Source organism: Drosophila takahashii, chromosome X (assembly GCF_030179915.1).
Source record: "Drosophila takahashii strain IR98-3 E-12201 chromosome X, DtakHiC1v2, whole genome shotgun sequence".
Classification (NCBI taxonomy): domain Eukaryota; kingdom Metazoa; phylum Arthropoda; class Insecta; order Diptera; family Drosophilidae; genus Drosophila; species Drosophila takahashii.
In genome coordinates this window covers 3,867,773-3,886,872 of record NC_091683.1, presented here as the reverse complement: position 1 = coordinate 3,886,872, position 19,100 = coordinate 3,867,773, and the positions used below count along the sequence as shown (strand labels likewise).

The window sequence follows — 19,100 nt, the reverse complement described above, 5'->3', positions numbered from 1 at the left end:
AAAAATTGAAAAAATTAAGATTTCTAGGATGAAATGCCAATCGATTGGGAATTAAATTACGAGTTCAACGAGGTATGACATTCCATATTTGGATCACTACTTCCGTTTTTATGACCAAAATACTAATAGTAAATACTACTGAAAAATCAAGATCCCAAAAAATAACAGTATTTTGGCCAAAACAATGGAAATAATGGTCCAAATATGGAATGTCATACCTCGTTGAACTCATAATTAAATTCCCAATCGATTGGCGTTTCAACCTGGAAATTTTTTATTTTTCCCATTTTTCGCAAAAAATGATGATGGTACCCCTTACAAAAAAAGCGAAAATTGGGTCGAAAATTAATTTTCTCAAATCAGTCGAAAAGTGCACTGATATTAATTGTAAGGTTGTAAGCTGCACAAAACTGTGCGCCTTTTTGATTTGGGACCATTTTTGACCAAGTTACAGCAAAAAATCCAATAAAAAAAATCGAACTTTTGCCAAAAATCAAGATTTTGATTTTTCGCCCCAAAAAATAACAGTATTTTGGCGACAACAATGGAAATAATGGTTCAAATATGAAATGTCATACCTCGTTGAACTCGTAATTAAATTCCCAATCGATTGGCGGGTTAACCTGGAAATTTTTTATTTATCCCATTTTTCGCAAAAAATGATGATGGTACCCCTTATAAAAAAAGCGAAAATTGGGTCGAAAATTAATGTTATCAAATCAGTCGGAAAGTGCACTGATATTAATTGTAAGGTTGTAAGCTGCACAAAACAGTGCGCCTTTTTGATTTGGGACCATTTTTTCCCAAGATACAGCAAAAAATCTATAATAAAAAAACAAATTTTTACCAAAAATCAAGAGTCTGATTTTCCAACCCAGAAAAAACTTTTTTCAGGCTCATGAAGTGTGATAAACAGCTTGGAAAACATGTGAAAATTATAATGTTCCACTATTGCCCTCTCGCTCTTTTTCACAGCTAAGAACAAATTTCGTCGATATACATACATAAGTCGAAATGAGCAATTTGGGATGAGATTCCTTGTCCAGCCCCAACTTTTGAATCTGATTTTGCGACGATAACTTATTTAGCCAACTATTCCTACGATTGATAACGTCATTAAACCTACCTTTTTTAAACCATGTATATAAACCATATATATAACTATATAGGATCTATAATCAGGATCACCAGGCATTAATAACGATAGCGAAAGTGCAATTTTCAAGAACATTTTGCAGGACAATTGTATATTTTCATCTTATTCCAGCTTATATTATGTATTGATAGATCATCGGAAAGGGGTATCATTTTGACATTTATTTAGTAGTTTGTTTTATTTATCTAGATTTTTAGTTTTAATTGTATCGGATGTTTTTTATTTAGAAAGGCATGCTAAAATAATGCCCGTGATCGGGGGCCACTCGAAATCTCTATAAAAACCTTGGTGGTCCAGAATTGTATGTCCCGGAATGTTGTGGATGTGATGTTGGCGATGGTTGTCCCTGCCGCAGGAGCTCAAATGGCGAATTCGAACGCTGCATAAAGTGGTGATAGTTGTTTGTTGGCAGTTGGTGCTTTGAATATATAGAAAGTTTAATGATAGATTGGGAATATTTATCAAAAAGAGACTGTGACTCACCTGGATATTTCGTAGGGTCATCGAACCGACAGCACTTCCAATTATATGAGGGCTCGGGCCATCGCCTAGATCTAACTGCAGGCTCTCGGACATGTCGTTATTGCTGCTCACTGCCCGCCCGCCCATGTTGGCGGCGCATCCTGCGCTGTTATTTGTCAAGTGCAGCTGCCCCAGCGAGGCGGTGGCCATCGCCACATCGGGCATCATCTCGGACAGATGGCTATTGGCCGCATCCAGGCCGCAGGCCCCCCCCTCGGCGCCCATGTCGAGTCCAAGCCCATTGCCGTGCGGAAAGCGGAAGTCGCCCTCGGTGATCAGCGCCGGCAGATCGTTGCGCTGCTGGTGGTGATGCGCCGACGAGGAGAGCCGCGAGTAGCTGCACTGCAAAGCGGGACCGGAACCAGAGGCCACTCCGCCAATCAGCCCGTTGGAGTGATGGCGTGGGAAGGTGAGATTTCGACTGTAGCACGGATGGGCGGCGTCGGAGGCCACGGATGATGAGTTGCCGCCGCCGCCGCCGCCGAGGGGCGAGAGGAACGACGATGCAACGCCGGTGGTGTGTCGCGAAACGGAGCAAGTGGCCGCCGGCGAGGGCGGCGGACTCTGATCCTCGTCCTCCAGCAGGGGATCCTCTTTCTGGGAACTCGATAGCTCGATAGCTGTCTCCTCGGCATGACCTTCGTTTCCCCGGCAGTTGGGATTCGCCTGCAGTGCGATCTCCAGCAGATCGGACACCTCGTCGGGCAGATTGAACTCCCTCACCACGCGCAGCCGTATCTGCCGGTCAATCTCGCTCTTCGAGGACAGCGGCAGCAGCAGCGCACGCTGGCACATGGGCGACTGGCGCAGCTTGTGCTCCCGCTTGCGCATCGCCAGCAGCGTCTGGTTGTCCGGCGGTGGGATAACCGCAGCGCCCACTAATATATCATCGGAAGTGCGGCTCTCCGCTGCGCCCAGATGATCACTATTTGCCTTGGAATTCATGTGCGACACCATATACAAGGTATCTGGGATGTCGGGCGGATGGCGGCAGCGGCGCATTCTCATTAGCTCGACCTGGTGGTGCGACGAGGACATGCGATCCTCCAGCAGGGCCTTGACCTCCTCGAAATACGGCATGAAGAGGCGTGGTCGCACGTACAGCCCCTGATTCTTGCCACCGCGTATCCAGGCATTGATGCGCAAATTCTCCCGCTCGTCGCCAATCATGTGCGAGGGTGGAGTGCTCACAAGACCCCGGCGAATCGCCTGGCAGAGCACCTCGCAGTGCGGCGGCAAAACGTGATCCATGCGCACGAGCGGCAACAATTCCGAGAGTATCTCGCGCAGCTCAATGTCGCTCAGGTCGCGCTTCTTCACGCCCTTGCGCGCCACCGAGTGGGCGGTGTGCGAGAGCAAATTCGGCTCGCGATCCTCCATGCGCCGGATGAGCTCCTGCTCGCCCCACTTGAGCACGGCTTGGAGAACCTCCAATTCGGAGGCCTGCAAGAAGTTGCTGTGCAGTATGTGTATTAACTGAGATTTATCCAGCTGGTGCAACACTGGCGAGGCGCTCACAGCGGCGAATTCCTCGCGCAAATACTGGCAGGCCTGACGGAAGACCCAAGCCGAACCGTACGGCTGGCAGCCCCACTTGAGCACCGTGGGCAGCGTCTCAATGGACAGCCATTCGAGTATCAAATCCTCACAGCCCTGGGCCAGGATATCCAGCTCGAGGAAGCGTCCAATCTGATAGAGTTCCATGGCCTCCTCGAGAGTTGTGGGACGCACGCGTCCCGTGTTCGTCAGCGCATGCACCTCGCCCAGCGAACCGGCCGAAGTGCCCGAACCGACGCCGCGCAGAATCAACGTCAGGTCCACCGAGTCCAGGTAGATGGCCTGCAGCAGCACACGGGCATATCTTTTTGGTATAACACTCTCATCGAGCACAATGCGCGTGGGCACGTGCAGCGACCGCTCGACATACTCGTCCATATTTCGAGTGCGACGCGCGATTAGGTTGCGAAAGAAGGGCGAGCGCGCACTCAGGATCGCTTTATGGCAGGGCAGCTCGATCTTTGGCCGAAAGCCGTACTCCGAGGTGCCCGAATCCTGGCGCAAATAGTCGTTCGTTCCGTCGGCGGTGAAGACTAAAGCCGCATCTGCATAGTCGCCCGTCTCCAGAAGGTAGCGCAGATCGTGCTCCAGCGGATTGGGGGTCCCAAAATCCTTGCCCAGCTGGCGCAGCAGCGAAATGTCTATGTTCGGATCGTGCGGACACAGATCGCCGGTGTACAGGTAGCGCAGCAGTGACGAGAAGAGCTGCACATCGATCGGCGATGTGGGCAGCTCGAGACAAATGCGCGCCCCGAAGCCAGGACATCCGGCCAGCAGATCCCGGAAATATACACAGCGTGCCGATAATATTGAACGGTGGACCGAGAAGATCGTTCCGCGGAACACCAAATCGCAGTCGGTGCAGAGATTCTTCTCGTAAATGGCAGCGAGGTCCTGCTTGAACGTGGCTGCCGGCGGTCGTGCCAGCTCGGCCTGCACCTGTAAGTGGATTTGGTTAGCAGATTGGATATATAGTTATAGCTAGTTCTCGGATTTTGCATATTTTTGTCCATTTTTGGTCCGATTTTTACCAAAATTTCTAGCAAGGCGTCATATTTTTCAAATGTAATAGATTCGGATGCATATCGGAAATATGCAAAATATACAAGCATAAAATATGCAAAATATATTTTGCATTTTGTCCATTTTTGGTCCGATTTTTACCAAAATTTCTAGGAAGGTGTCATATTTTTTAAATGTAATAAATTCGGATGCATATCGGAAATATGCAATATATATGCAAAAAATATATGCATAAAATATGCAAAATATATGCAAAATATGCGAAATATATGCAAAATATGCAAAATATATGCAAAATATGCAAAATAAAATTTCTAGGAAGGTGTCATATTTTTCAAATGTAATAGATTCGGATACATATTAGGAAATATGCATAAAATATGCAAAATAGATGCAAAATATATGCGAACAACTGGAGGCTCAAATTTTGAATAGGGCCAAAAACTATTCTTCCCCTTTTACTATTTCTTCTCGCCTACTCGTTGAAAATATAAATAGGGTTTCCTTAAATTTAGAAAAAAAATAAAAATCTCCGAAATGACGAAAAGGAACAAACAGGTTGCTTGGGGTAAATTAGGTTGGCTATGAAATGGTCAATCTTGAATAGTTGAGTTTATTTTATATTTTGCATATTTTATTTATATGCATTTTATGCAAACTTTGGTGTTTTCGGAATGGATCTATCTTTATCCTATAAAAATATGCAAATATGCAAACTAGACCTCGGTCTAGTTATAGCTATGTGCCTTGCTTACCGACAAATCCCTCAGGGCCGACAAGGCCTCGAACTCCTCGCACAGGGCGGCCAGCTCCACGGGCGCCCAGTCGGAGACAAAGTCGCGCAGCACGCGGGCGTGATCACAGGCCTTCGAGGAGCGGCGTCGCCGTATGAACTTGCGTTTGAGGGTGGCGAAGCCGGTGGCCCGCTTCCTGCGCTGATCCCGATGGTAGTGGGCTCCGGTTCCACTGATGACGATGCCAGGAGCCCCTCCTGCTGCAGCATTCTGGCCGCAACTGCCGCCGCCGGAGGAGGAGGACATCTCTGCCATGCCCATGGGCAGCGACGATAGATTGCCATTCGAGCTGGAGGAGCCTCCTCCGCCTCCACCTCCGCTGCCCGATGAGGCGACCGTGGGATAGCTGCTGCTGCTCGACGTGTTGGCTCCCATTTTGAGTGCGGTGCTCCGGTTCCGGTTCAGATGGCCAATACGAAACTGACTGCGGTTCTGGGCGTATATCTATATCATATCTTTAACTTTCATGCTTATAGAGTGCCAGTATATACGATTATTGGTTTGTAGCGGCGCGTTATTAACAACCAGATTCTAGAAATAGAATAGAGAATATTTTATAGCAATTGTAGTAATGAAAGAAGATGAATTTTGGAAAGTACCTTGTTTGTGCATTTTATAGATTTAGCTCTTCTGAGCTCAAACTCCTTGAACCCTTGGCGAAAAGGTATCTTCTCGTGGACATGATAACATCTGGGGATTTATATGAAATGAAATAAAATGGTTTTAGTCTTTAAAAAATCCATTAAAAATAAGAAATGTATAAATTAATATACATAAGTTAATAATTATATAGTGTTCTACGGAATCCAAATATACATTTAAAAAAAGTTAATTTTTAGTTTAAGGTTTTTTTAATTTAAAAAAATATATAAGTAATAATGACTATTCAAAATAATTCTTTTTATTTGTAAATAATCTAAATTAGATAAGAAGATTTAAGCAAAGATGTAGAAATCTTAGAAGCTTTAATAATTATTATTATTAAAAAGTTAATCTTTTTTAGGCACCATTAATTTTTAAAGAAATTGAATTTTTTTAGTTCTTTATCATAAAACATGCGAACTCTGAACATTTTTGTTTCATGTTGTGACCACGCCTTTTCCGCCCCCGCACTTGCAAAAGTACCAAAGTTCTGGACAGATTAAGTAACTTTTTGAGATGGGTTCTTGAGTTCTATATGTAGTTAGGTACAAATACACACCTGTGCTATTGCATTCAGTCTTCGAGATTCAAGATCCAAGATCCAATTGTTTGCTGTTTGCTGATAAGAAGCCAACCGATTGGCAAGCACTCAAAACTCAAAACTGCCTCATGATTCGATTTTGCTGGCTGGTGAGAAAATGAAGGCAGGATAAAGTGGCCTTGAAAGTGCCATTCAAGCTAATAAATAATGTTGTAACCTAGAAGATATTATTTAAGAAGGCATTAGGGTACATGGGTACACATGTGCATGTGTACCTAGCGACAAAATAAACAACTACCGTTATATTGTGTACATAGATTTTATGAGTATTGTCTACATTGACCCACATATGTTTGTATGTATATGCAAAGGTAAATAGGACACTCCAACGCAGAGAAAAAACGAAGGAAATTGTTTAAAACACTTCACTAGCAACATTCGAGTTTAGAAAAATAAAACTAAATTTTCCTACGCATACATTTCACCGAAACACTTTGGAAACCCCCTAAAACATTCTATTATTTCGTTTCTCTCGAATCCACCAAATACATACATACACACACTCTTATGTACACACGAAGTTGCCAATACGACATGGAACGTCCCATATGTATATACATGTGTACATTATAAATAGTTCATCCGCCTAGGCAAATACACATTCCAGTAGGCGTTTTTTCCAACGCTTTTCACCGTTATTTCAATTGGAAAACACTTTGCACAACTCATTCACGGACAACATTGAAATGTTAAATTTACATATACCAAAATAGATGGGCATATAGAGAAACGCACTGTTGCACATGTGCAACTGAACACCTATTAAAATTTCCATACATGCGTACACTTAATTTTAAAATCCGTGAAAAATAGGCTTCTTAGCGTTTACGAAGGGGTCCGAGGTGTTTTGACACCGTTTATAATTATTAATTATAAATGAGACCCGCACATACATTTCCAACATACATGGGTACACATATATAGCAATCTGTATACAGACTTGTGTTCACCCGACACATACGTAAGATGAGAACTCTAGATTCTGTGTTTTTTACACGGGCCACTATGTTTTCTTTTATTTTATTGGTGAAAATCTGTCCAACTCACACACAAAATCACTCGGAAACATACTCTTTGTTCGCCACTTCAGTTTTAGGCCAGTTAATGCGTTTTCACTCGACCACTTAAGTTCACATTTAGCAGGACGCAATGGTCTTTAGTTATTCCGATGGTTAATGTCCCGCTGTAACATTGGCATGTTCAATAATTCACATTTTATCTTAGTGTTTCGTCAATTGATTATTTTATTTACATGCCAGTAAATTTCTGAAAACTAGTGGTGGACTATCGTGAACCTATCGAGTGCCAAGCAATTAGTTATCGATACCGCTAGAGAAGGGAAAACGCGCGTCCATGTAGGCTGAAAACTGTTTTAAAATATTTTAATTTGAAATGAATAAATGTAGAAAAAAAGCTTAGAAATTATAAAAAAAAGGATGAAATAAATGCAATTTTTTAAACAATACCATTCTTTACTCTTTTATGAAAATTGTAATGAAGAAAATTATTTGAAAGCTTAGATTAGGGTCCCAATTTAAGCTTGTTACGTATTCCATCCCCCTTTTTAAAAGAAAAATGAAAAGAAAAGGCGAAAACAAATATTTAAATGCTTAAACATCAATTTTTTTACAACTACACACAGAGTGAAACTTTATTCAACAACAGTAAACATATTTATGTGTATATGGATGTATGTATGTATTTAAATTTTTCCAATGTGTTTTTCCGTGGCTGGTAAATTGAAAAGCGAAAACAGAAGCATATTTCATAGCGCATACGTGCTGCTCCACCGGGGAGCAATATTAATTATGTGATTTTTCTCGCCCCATTTGACCGCACCTCTAACGTTTAATTGTGCGGATCGGATATATCGGGTATGGGTGTGGGTGCTCTGGGCATTACTTAATCCTTGCTCTGCATGTACTTGATCAGGTCGATGACGCGGTTGGAGTAACCGAACTCGTTGTCATACCACGAGATCAGCTTGACGAACTTGTCGTTCAGCGAGATGCCAGCCTTGGCGTCGAAGACCGACGAGTGGGTGTCGCTGAGGAAGTCGGTCGAGACGACCTCCTCGTCGGTGTAGCCGAGGATTCCCTTCAGCGGTCCGTTGGCGGCCTCCTGGACCTTGGCCTTGATCTCGTCGTAGGATGCGCCCTTGCCCAGGCGGACCGTCAAGTCGACGACGGACACATTGGGAGTGGGCACGCGGAATGCCATGCCGGTGAGCTTGCCGTTGAGGGCCGGGATCACCTTGCCGACAGCCTTGGCGGCTCCGGTGGAGGCTGGAATGATGTTCTGGGCGGCACCGCGTCCATCGCGCCACAACTTGCCCGAAGGACCATCGACGGTCTTCTGGGTGGCGGTGGTGGCATGCACGGTGGTCATCAGACCCTCGACGATCTCGAAGTTGTCGTTGATCACCTTGGCCAGGGGAGCCAGGCAGTTGGTGGTGCACGAGGCGTTGGAGACCACCTTCATGTCCGGCTTGTAGGCATCCAGATTGACGCCGCACACGAACATGGGTGCGTCGGCGGAGGGGGCCGAAATGATAACCTTCTTGGCACCGCCCTTCAAGTGGGTGGAGGCCTTCTCGATGGTGGTGAAGACGCCCGTGGACTCGACCACGTACTCGGCACCAGCACTGGCCCAGTTGATGTTGGCCGGGTCGCGTTCGCTGAAGACGGTGATCTTCTGGCCGTTGACCACCAGGAAGCCGCCCTCGGCGGCAACGGTGCCCTTAAAGCGTCCGTGGGTCGAGTCGAACTTGAACAGGTAGACCATGTAGCTCACATCGATGAAGGGGTCGTTGACGGCCACAACGGAGGCTCCCTTCTCGATGGCGGCGCGCAGCACCAGGCGGCCGATGCGACCAAATCCGTTAATACCGATCTTCGACATGGTTAGCTTTTTTGTTTATCTAGAAAGAACAAAACTCTATTAGTAACATATATACTATATATGTAGCTGTGGAAAATTTATGAAAGGGAAAGTATTTCCCAGAAGAGGAGAGCTCCACTACCTTTCGGCTTGCTAGCAAGGAATCGACTGTGATGGCTGAGAAACGCTGAGCACTTTCTATGGGCGAAAAGTCGGGCGAGAAAATTTTCAAAGTCAGATGAAGGACGTTATTGTCAAGCAATAAAACGAGCTTTGGCTCTCATCAATATGAAAAAGCTCGAGGCTACCCAGCAGTCTTTTTGTGTTATAAAACTAATAACGCTAATATTAGTATTTAATTTATTGTTATTTATTTACGTGTTATTTATTTATTTATTATATTTAACCTTTTTTATTATTTAATAACTGGGGGACTTTTTTATTGGGCTACTCACCAGAATGTTTGTTGGGTTACGTTATTTTTGTCCATTTCACTTCACCTGCTCAATTTTGTTGCTGGAACTTGAGCTTTTTGAGAGAGCATGCGAATTTAGATTTTGCACATACATACATACATTCGTATGAAAATTCATCCGCTCCAAGTTTGGTTGCCGGTATTTATGTACACCGGAACATATGTACATAAATATATCTACATGTCTTCATGAATTTTAACATTTATTTTTACATACATATGTATGTACATAAAAGTGAATTTACTTAATTGAATAATTTTTTAGTTTGTACATATGATTGTCGGACTAATAATTTGAAGGTCATGCTCTTATCTGAAGCGATAATAAGAAAAACTAATTGCACTTCATTATGACAAATTTAATTATACATTAGTGCTTACTTAATTTCCCTTTTAACTTTGTCAAATTCAATAAATAAAAAAGCTTTTTAATTTCATGAATTTTGAATTCACACCGCAATGCATTGTATTAGTCACAAAAATTCCATAAGCCTCCATAAAATGAAATTATATTACTTTGTGATGAAATCTTAATAAAAATGTAAGCTTCATGAATTTCTTGAAATTCATTTTTGCTGGCCATTCTAAAATAAATTATAATCACGAAAATATTAAGAGATAATTCGATATTTAAATTGTTTTAATCAATTCTATTTGATGTAATCTTGTTTGATACATTCATTTGAAAAGTTCCAATACATTTTTAAAAACCTGAAAGTCATATACTTGTAGTAAATATTGTTCCCAACCCAGGAAGTAAAAATTATAATTAACTAAAGCTTTTTTAAATTTAGTTTGTTATTGCCTATACTAATACCAGTGGTGCATCCATGAATTGGATGAGGGGGTGATTTCAAAGCAAAATTTTTGTTGCATACTTTTTGAATATCCAAGTGGGAGGGGGATTTATTCCCCATATCCCCCCGTGGATCCGCGCATGGTCTTTACACAGCTGTTGAGCTTGGCTATCGATAGTAAATATATAATTGCGATATTTTTACCGCTCACCGAAAATTATTTAGCAAAAAATTATAGAAACCATAATGTAATAAATTTTAAAAATACTTTTTTTTTGGGATAGAAAATCAGGATCTTGAATTTTGGTAAAAATTTGATTTTTTTAAATGGATTTTTTGCTGTAACTTTGTCAAAAATGGTCCCAAATCAAAAAGGCGCACTGTTTTGTGCAGCTTACAACCTTATAAATAATATCAGTGCACTTTCCGACTGATTTGAGAAAATTAATTTTTGACCCAATTTTCGTTTTTTTTGTAAGGGGTACCATCATGATTTTTTGCGAAAAATTTCAAAAATAAAAAAATTCCAGGTTGAAACGCCAATCGATTGGGAATTTAATAGCGGGTTCAACGAGGTATGACATTCCATATTTGGACCATTATTTCCATTGTTGTGGCCAAAATACTGTTATTTTTTGCTAAAAAATTGCTAATGTATATATCTTACCATCTTACCAGAACAAGCCGATGATATGGGGAACATTCCTTTTCAGATTTGAAAAAAGAAGCCACGGTCAAATTGTAATGAAACTAATAATGGAGGGCTATTGGACCTCACGCCAACATTCCAGCTTATAAACCTAGAAACTTGGCTACAAATGGCAACCTTTCTACCGAATCCCACTGTCGTCCTTAGTGATACTAATATTTTAGACTATTATATTAATAAATTATTTTTTCAAATTCATTTTGTGTATACATATGTAACACACAATTGATTGATCAAAATAAGTTAAAAAAAACGGCATAAGAAATATGTTGAATAGGAATTATTGTACAATTAGAAAATTAGAAAGATATTCAATTTTGATGTAATAGGAAAAATAGAAAAAAAAAAAACCACATTACGTAAAAACATGATACATTCGTACTGTAGTCCTAAAAATTCTCCCAAAATAAACAATTTTGCATGACTAAAACATGGCATGTCAAAGTTGATATGAAATTTCCAAGTGCTCGATTGAAAAAAAATTGAATTTGATTGCATATAAATATGTATGACTATTAGCATGCCAGTTTTATTAACCCGTTAATCCTGACAGACCAAACTCTTAATTAAGGTTTTCGGTTTTCGGCATGTACAATGTACATTTGTGCACACGTACATTAAATGATATATGTATGCAGCATTTGCTTAACACAATTTTCTTTATTATTTATTCTAGATATAACGCTGAGTTGACGGCTATGACACAAATTATAAATTAATGTTAGTAATCTTCAGTTTTCTTTTAAATATGTATGTTTGTATGTATGTTTATTACATGACCATGTTTTATTTAAATTTCAATTTGTTTTGTTGACAGCTTTTTAATTATTGTTAATAACTAATTACAAATAAACCATTTTATTTAATTTGTCGCTTTAGGTAGACAAATAAAACAGTAATTAAATTACAATACATATATGCGCATATATATGATCGTGTGGCATATATATATAAACATAACGCATAACGTATACATAATTAAATTTACACGGAAACACACATACATAGAGAAGGGTTCTGATATTAACATACTTGAGGGATGCGCGTTCTAATAACAAAGTACTCTTAAAAAAAATATTAAAAAAGAAATAACACGTTACTTTGTTCCTTGTAGGCTGTGATAGAAAAATATTTTAATTAAACTTACTGCTGGAGTAAAAAATTCCTGACAATTCGTAAAGTGCGTATGTAATTACTATTAACCCTAGATGGACTTACTTTGACGCATTTTTAATTTTTGCAAAAATAAGTAAGGATCGACTCGAATTGCTCCTTGTTTAAGTTAAACAATAAGATCGTATCGTATTTTTATTTTTATTATATTTTATTATTTAAATGTTACAAAGTTTTCTTTTCATAATTTATTCATAGTTTTGAAACAGCATTAGTTTTGAAATGGCCGTCCAGAATGTCCAGAATGTACTAAAAATAAGTAAGTCCATCTATGGTGAAAAAGCAGAGCTCAAATAACTGCAGCTGTTGTAAGCTTACCAATAGTTACACATATACATAGGAATATTCGGTTTTCGGTTCAATATTATCAAGCATCAAAAGTTGGTAAAAATACACAATTTTATCCATTTTAAATGTTGATTAAGATTTTTGATTGGTTTTTGGATTTTGGATTGGGGACTGGTACTGGTACTGGTACTGGTACTGTTTAGGATTTAGGATTACTCGTTCTCGTTGCTTGAAAAACTATTCACTTTAAATCACAATTTACCTATCGGACCAAGATATTATCGTTAAAAAATACTTCAAGAAGGTCAATAAACTAGCTAAGTTTATTACAATTTTCAATGAAATACGAAATACGGTATGGCTAGGAATTCAGGATTTCGGGATATCCGCGAACTTCCTAATTAATACCTCTTAAAATTAATTAAAAAAACAAAAAAAAATAGATAAGAACTTGATGATTCAGTATATTCGTAAGACAGCAAGACAATATCAGTATTTTCACAATATAAGCTTTAGTTTTTGTTGCATTTGCATTCGCATTCTTGCATTCGCATTCTAGAATCGTTTTTGCATTCTCAAACCTCATATAAGCCATATATGTAAAACCTCATAAGAATTTAGGAGAATAAAATGAACAAAATTCAACTGTAGTCTGAATCGATTGTGGTGAGGGATGAATGCTCAAATTATTTCCATGATGCTCTAATGCCCTTACTGCCGCAATTCTATGAATGTATTTGTTAAGATTTTGTTAAACATTTATAAATGTATTATAAGATTTAAAGGTGTTTTTCAATTTATTGTTATAGCTTATATGGCCATCATATTATATATAAATAGTTTTCCACTTTTTCACTAATGCATAGTTTACATATATGTTATTTAAATCATTCTTATTTTTGTTTGTATATAAATTAGGGACTTAAACATAATAAGACAAAAATTTGTTATAGTGTTTTGTTTACTTTTTTTTCATTACTTGATTTATAAAGTTTATTACGCAATTTTTTGTTTTCTGTTTTTCGTTTTGTTTTTCTTTTACTTTTAGGTTTGCCGTGATTTTTTATTTTTAAATGCTTTAACTTTATTTGACTTCCTCCCCTTCCTCAGGATCAGGATCCACATTCTGAAGTTTATGTATTATACGCAAAAGAATATGTATTTACTTGTTGACATACATGATTACAATGATACCTTCTTTTTCATTTTCATTTACTTTTACTTTTACTTTTTCTTTTTCTTTTACAAAGTGCAAACGACTGACTAACTGACTGACTGACGGTGTTGGCAAACTCCTGGGTTTTCCAGAGATTTCAGCTTTCAGTTTTCAGCTTTTCTTGCTCTGCTTTCAGTTGCACTCACCACTGAAATACGATTTGAACTAAGTTTAATTTACGTACGTTTTAAACTGTAGCTGTAACCGGAATTCTGACTAAACAACTGACTATCAGCGGGCCCATCGTTTTCATTTTCATTTGGTTTTCCTTTTTACTTCTTGTTTCGTTTCGTTTCATTTCTTCTTTTTTTTTTTTGTTTGTTCAATTTTCCATTTACACTAATAATATTCTTGTATGCGTGTGTATGTCTATTTGTATGTTGCTGCGTATGTCTGCGGTTTTTTTGTTTGGTTTTTTTTTATTTTGTTTTTGTTTTTGTTTTTTTTTTGTATAATTTTAGTTAATAAGTATATAGCAATATAAATAATGTTGTATATAAAGTTCTTTGTTGTTGTGGTCTACGTTCTAGTCAACTAGCTGCGCCCACATATTCAAAACGTCCGGCACTCATTTAATATTAACCACAGAGGTAACACCGAATACCGCATCATCATATACATTATAGATCACAATGTAGACGATGGTAGATGGTGAAACACTATCCGCAGACTGCGCAACCGTTGACCTGACACCCCACCCCACCCTTTAATGCATTTTGAAGTTCTTTTTTAGTTTTTGTTTTGTTTTCTGTTTTGTTTTGTTTTGTTTTTGGTTTTGGTTTTTCTCCTCCTCTGTTTCCGTTTCCGTTTCTGTTTCTGTGTCTCCGTTTCCGTTTCCGTTTCTGTTGCTGTTTCCGTTTCTGTTCTTAGTTCCATACGCGCAAGAAGGAGTCCCACGATCCTGTTGCCACCGCCATTCCGTTCTCGGTGACGCCCAAACAGGAGACACGGTTATCGTGCCCGGCCAGAATGCCAGACCTTTCTGCCTTCATCGTGTCCCACACGTTGCAGTTGAAGTCGTCGTAGCCCGCCAGTAACAGACGTCCGCTCTTCGAGAACGCCACCGAGGTGATGCCGCAAATGATGTTGTCGTGCGAGTACATGGCCAGCTCCTGATCGGCCCGGATGTCGAACAGTCGACAGGTTGCGTCGTCCGACCCGGTGGCGAATGCCTGGCCATTGGGGAAAAATGTGACCGCATTGATGTCCGATTCGTGGCCGGGGAAGGTCTGTTTACAGACGCCCTCCCGGATGTCCCAGAGCTTGGCGGAGGCATCGCAGGCGCCGGAGACGAACGTTTTGCATTGGGGCGCCAGCGAGAGGGCCATCACGTCGCCGGTGTGGCCGAGGAACGAGGTGACCTGCAGGCCCGTCTCAATGTCCCACAGTCCGCACGACATGTCGCCCGAACTGGTCACGATCTGATTGTCGTCCAGGAAGCGGCAGCACGATAGATAGCCACCGTGGCCGGGCAGCTCACGGGAGACCCGGACGTTGCCCTCGCGCGTCTTTAGGTTGTAAATTGAACACATGTTGTCGAGGCCGCCGCAGGCCACATAGCTGCCGGATGGGGCGTACGCGCAGGTCATCACCCACGAGGATCGCAGTGGAATGGCGTGGACTTTGTTCGTGGTATGCGAGTCCCACACGATCAGCTTGCCGTCCTGTGAGGCTGATACGAGATTCCTGGAATCGTTGCCCCAGTGCATGGCGTAGATTTTCGCCAGATGGCCGCGTAATGTGCGCCGGGTGCGCATCTGTATGCGACCAATGGGTTCCAGCGAGGCGGCCGCTTGCAACAGGGATGTGTCGCAGGCCGCCTTCCGGGCATCCCGGATGGCGTTCTTTAGGGATTCGGCCTCCTGCCTCAGGCTGTCCAGTTCGTTCATCCTGCTGTGTGCTGCGTTGAGTCCTTATGGGATGATTTGGTTGAGGATTCGGATATCGGATGCTGGGACTCCGATTCGGATTTGAATTCGATAGCCGGCTTTCTCTGGATCCTCTGTGTGCGCTCGGTTATCGGTTCTCTGTTATCGGCTCCTTCCGATAGATGCGCTCGATAGATGTGCTATATTGGGTGTATATACACCCGGAAGAGAAGGGAAGGTAAACAAATGCTTTCTTCGCTGGTCGGGTGCATAATGATTTGTTGGTCTACTTACGCTTACTTTTTTTAAGCTGGCCAGTAGCTTAGTCGGACAAAAAGCTGGGGATGATCACGCTAGCATGCGGCGATTATTTTGTGCACTGTCTCTAGTATGGATTAATCATGAACTTTGTGTTCTGCAAGAGTTTCGGTTTTTTTTCGGTTTAGTTTTGGAATACTACTATTCACGCATTATATTTATGTATTTATATAGTTTATATTCGCGGTGTGCATTTGTTTCTGACGTTTCAGTCGTCGTCCTTTTGCTCTGCCAATTGAATTATTCGGTTTTTCTTTTGTTGGTAGTCGGTTTGAATGTGCAGTTGGTGTATTTCAGATCCCTGTAGAAAGTTTGCTTTGTTAAATATACTATATGTTCAGTGTTCAGTGGGGGGAGGAGTATTTCGCGAGGGGTTTTTTCGCTGTCGTTTGTCTGATTTTCAACTGGGACACTGGGATGTCAAAAGTCTTTTGGGGATACTATAATACTATAAAAAAAAATGATCTCGGGCGCTGGACAAGATGGAAATACGAATTTTAACGCCTTATTCGCTGGCCCCGGTTTCCGTTTTCCGTTTTCGTTCGCGATTTCGATTCCGATTCCGACTCGCCTCTGCTGGACGTTAGATGTGGGATACGGGATATATTCCTTTTGCTTTTTTTGTACACCAAAATTGCAATTTTTGCACCACCACCGCGACGCAAAGTGGGCAGCCGATGGGAGCAAGGAGCACGACCAGTGGATGCGAGCCGTGCGCAATTGAAAGCGCGGCAGCAAAAGCAGGTCAGAAGTCCCCGAGAGCGGGCGGTGAGACAAAAACAGTCGCGGAGATTGGTTGTCGCAGTCGCACCCATGCCGACCGCGTAAGCGCACACATGACAAAGAGTGGGAAGGAAATAGATATAAAAAAAAAAAAAATAATCAATTTTAAACGTTGAACATTTTTCGCTGGGCAGGAACACAGAATATATCTCTCATCTTTTTTTAAGCCGAAAAAAACAGTCGGATACAGGTCGAAATCGGCTCGACTGCCGCCCTGATAATCGGATATGTAGCGCAAAATACTCGAGACTGCCGACTGCCTTTTTCCCTACTCGTCAGAGAGTATGAAAATTTTTTTCATTTAGCACATACACACACATTACCATAGATCAGTAATTTTTCCTTCAATTTTCATTCACCGGACAGTCTGTTGCTGACGACAAAACGCTACTTACACGCAGTGTTAACTCTTTATGCGCAAAACAAATTCCCGTCTTCAACTACACAAATAACTGAAAATTTTGTTAACGACCAATCTGTAACTTTTCATTTGCACTCTACAATTGGCAGCCAACACCTAGAAACAAATTACGGGTGCACGGAAGCAGTTTCGATGTATCGCGTGCAACCGATAGCGGGGATATCCAGCCTGTTCGCACTTTTGTCGTTGGACGCTGAAATACGGTCTTATTTTTCCTTAATTTTAACGTAAAAAGGGGGTTTTTTGGGCAAGTGTTTCTTTTTTTTTTAAACAAGTATCTTTGTTTAACTCATTTTTGTCGCGAATGTGTTTTCTGATCCCATCGAGGGAAAACAATGTTGTCCTGTTTCCACTGGCACCCCCACATATCGTCGATGAATATCGAAAATATTTTATAAATAAATCACTGAAGAAAACAAAAGAGTCAACTATTCAAGTTTAGTTGTTTTAATTATCTACTATTTGGATTTTCAATTTTCAGCATGAAAAAAGCCGGTGGTCTGAACATCGATTGGTTCCACCCCCATGAATTTAACGTGTTGAATAGCATTTCAGATCTCCCCTAACGCAGTCACACTACCTGTAGTTTGTTAAATTTATTGTTTAAATTGTATATATTATTTATGAAATATGTTTAAGTTAGCTTTTAAGCAGTACAAGGCGAAAAGTGGCAGTCCCGATCTAACGGGCGTGATCAATGTGGATGATCACGATCTGCGAAACGATAATGTAGGTAAGTTAGTAACTTGCAGATGCGATTTATAATAGTGGTATCTCTCCATCCCGCAGATCGTTCAACGGTTGGATATCAGCGATGGAAGAGTTATTCAGACCATGCCCGGCGTTAAGTCACCCAGTGATTGGCGATCCTACGCACTTACTCATCATCCCGGCATTATCATTATCCGGAACCCCTTTACTGAGCGCGGTCGGCGCTACTGGATTGCGCGATGTCTACGCGACTATCCGCGGACCCCGAACATCGTTAATTTAAATGAAAGACTCTTCGATGATTCAGTCAGATCGGACTGGTGGAAACAGCTTAGTCTGTGCCGCGACAGGGCGGAATTCCAGCGAATGAAATCAGCGATGCGCTGGACGACATTCGGATATCACCACAACTGGGACACGAAGCACTACGAGGAGCGGATGCAGTCACAGTTTCCAGAGGACTTGGGCAGTCTGTGCCGGTTGTTCGCGTCCACCTTGGGCTACTGTGACTTTAAGCCGGAAGCCGCTATCGTGAACTACTATCCAGTGGGCAGTACTTTGTCGGGCCACACGGATCACTCTGAGCCCAATCAAACGGCCCCGCTATTCTCGTTTAGGTAATTTAACAAACTGAGTTTCTTTTACACAAAATAACATCTTAATATCTTGCAGCTTTGGTCAGACCGCAATTTTTCTGATCGGTGGAAGGACTTTGGAGGAAAAACCAACCGCAGTCTACCTTCAGTGTGGGGACGTTATGATAATGTCCGGAGAGTCACGGTTATGCTATCACGCAGTTCCCCGAATTATGAAGACCCGGAGACCTGGGAATTCTCCGCTGACAAATGAAGATGCCGATGATGCTGATCATGACACCCATCTTGTGGATATGGGTTTGTTTCAAAATGTAGGGGATGCCAGTTTTTGGGAACCTTTTTCGAATTATATTGACGATTCGCGTATTAATATTAATGTACGACAAGTGTTGAACATAGGAGATTTAAAATTGGGCCCTTAATTGTTATTTGGTTTGTAAAATAGGAGTTTGAAATTTGAAAAATTGTAAAAATAAATGTAATGTTAAAATTAAACGTAAAATCTATTTTTTATAAAATTATAATTTTTAAACAAAAAAAACGAACGCTTCCGCGAAAGGGAACGCCAAA

General features: G+C 41.2%; 4 protein-coding genes across 11 annotated transcripts; 1 reads left to right on the top strand and 3 right to left on the bottom strand.

Annotated features, from left to right (window-relative positions):
- Nucleotides 1-1,218: 1,218 nt before the first annotated feature.
- On the bottom strand, nucleotides 1,219-7,593 carry LOC108056739 (BTB/POZ domain-containing protein 7). Of its 4 annotated transcripts, none has more exons than XM_070218619.1 (6): nucleotides 7,257-7,593; nucleotides 6,254-6,452; nucleotides 5,652-5,742; nucleotides 5,014-5,583; nucleotides 1,640-4,174; nucleotides 1,219-1,574 (listed from the first exon to the last, which is right to left on the bottom strand). In XM_070218619.1, exons 4-6 carry the CDS (start codon nucleotides 5,425-5,427, stop codon nucleotides 1,431-1,433), a joined length of 3,093 nt encoding a protein of 1,030 aa, XP_070074720.1. In that variant the 5' UTR covers nucleotides 5,428-5,583; nucleotides 5,652-5,742; nucleotides 6,254-6,452; nucleotides 7,257-7,593; the 3' UTR covers nucleotides 1,219-1,430. The 4 variants fall into 4 exon arrangements, with proteins under 4 accessions (XP_070074720.1, XP_070074722.1, XP_070074723.1 ...); XM_070218621.1 differs by having other exon boundaries at nucleotides 7,345-7,593; XM_070218622.1 differs by having other exon boundaries at nucleotides 6,254-6,381; nucleotides 7,367-7,593.
- Nucleotides 7,594-7,896: 303 nt separating this feature from the next.
- Gapdh2 (Glyceraldehyde 3 phosphate dehydrogenase 2) lies at nucleotides 7,897-9,461 on the bottom strand. Its single transcript, XM_017140714.3, has 2 exons — nucleotides 9,318-9,461; nucleotides 7,897-9,215 (listed from the first exon to the last, which is right to left on the bottom strand). The coding sequence occupies exon 2, from the start codon at nucleotides 9,194-9,196 to the stop codon at nucleotides 8,198-8,200; it is 999 nt and encodes a 332-aa protein (XP_016996203.1). The 5' UTR covers nucleotides 9,197-9,215; nucleotides 9,318-9,461; the 3' UTR covers nucleotides 7,897-8,197.
- A 3,934-nt stretch (nucleotides 9,462-13,395) lies between these two features.
- Nucleotides 13,396-17,351, bottom strand: Gbeta13F (guanine nucleotide-binding protein subunit beta-1). Of its 4 annotated transcripts, none has more exons than XM_017140674.3 (3): nucleotides 17,198-17,351; nucleotides 15,996-16,116; nucleotides 13,396-15,901 (listed from the first exon to the last, which is right to left on the bottom strand). In XM_017140674.3, exon 3 carries the CDS (start codon nucleotides 15,720-15,722, stop codon nucleotides 14,700-14,702), a length of 1,023 nt encoding a protein of 340 aa, XP_016996163.1. In that variant the 5' UTR covers nucleotides 15,723-15,901; nucleotides 15,996-16,116; nucleotides 17,198-17,351; the 3' UTR covers nucleotides 13,396-14,699. The 4 variants fall into 4 exon arrangements, with proteins under 4 accessions (XP_016996163.1, XP_016996162.1, XP_070075415.1 ...); XM_017140673.3 differs by having other exon boundaries at nucleotides 15,996-16,320; nucleotides 17,198-17,345; XM_070219314.1 differs by having other exon boundaries at nucleotides 15,996-16,320; nucleotides 17,126-17,331.
- Nucleotides 17,352-17,763: 412 nt separating this feature from the next.
- On the top strand, nucleotides 17,764-19,008 carry AlkB (alpha-ketoglutarate-dependent dioxygenase AlkB). Of its 2 annotated transcripts, none has more exons than XM_017140563.3 (3): nucleotides 17,764-17,952; nucleotides 18,013-18,551; nucleotides 18,607-19,008. In XM_017140563.3, exons 1-3 carry the CDS (start codon nucleotides 17,854-17,856, stop codon nucleotides 18,950-18,952), a joined length of 984 nt encoding a protein of 327 aa, XP_016996052.2. In that variant the 5' UTR covers nucleotides 17,764-17,853; the 3' UTR covers nucleotides 18,953-19,008. The 2 variants fall into 2 exon arrangements, with proteins under 2 accessions (XP_016996052.2, XP_016996053.2); XM_017140564.3 differs by having other exon boundaries at nucleotides 17,808-17,956.
- The last annotated feature ends 92 nt before the right edge of the window (nucleotides 19,009-19,100 follow it).

Excerpts from the sequence above, each read along its gene's own strand:
- LOC108056739 (XM_070218619.1), bottom strand. The coding sequence starts at position 5,427 with ATGGGAGCCAACACGTCGAGCAGCAGCAGCTATCCCACGGTCGCCTCA. Across the intron at positions 4,175-5,013 it reads CGGCCCTGAGGGATTTGTCG|GTGCAGGCCGAGCTGGCACG; the intron begins GTAAGCAAGGCA and ends ATCCACTTACAG. Across the intron at positions 1,575-1,639 it reads TGACCCTACGAAATATCCAG|CACCAACTGCCAACAAACAA; the intron begins GTGAGTCACAGT and ends ATATATTCAAAG.
- Gapdh2 (XM_017140714.3), bottom strand. The coding sequence starts at position 9,196 with ATGTCGAAGATCGGTATTAACGGATTTGGTCGCATCGGCCGCCTGGTG.
- Gbeta13F (XM_017140674.3), bottom strand. The coding sequence starts at position 15,722 with ATGAACGAACTGGACAGCCTGAGGCAGGAGGCCGAATCCCTAAAGAAC.
- AlkB (XM_017140563.3), top strand. The coding sequence starts at position 17,854 with ATGTTTAAGTTAGCTTTTAAGCAGTACAAGGCGAAAAGTGGCAGTCCC. Across the intron at positions 17,953-18,012 it reads ACGATCTGCGAAACGATAAT|ATCGTTCAACGGTTGGATAT; the intron begins GTAGGTAAGTTA and ends TCCATCCCGCAG. Across the intron at positions 18,552-18,606 it reads GCCCCGCTATTCTCGTTTAG|CTTTGGTCAGACCGCAATTT; the intron begins GTAATTTAACAA and ends AATATCTTGCAG.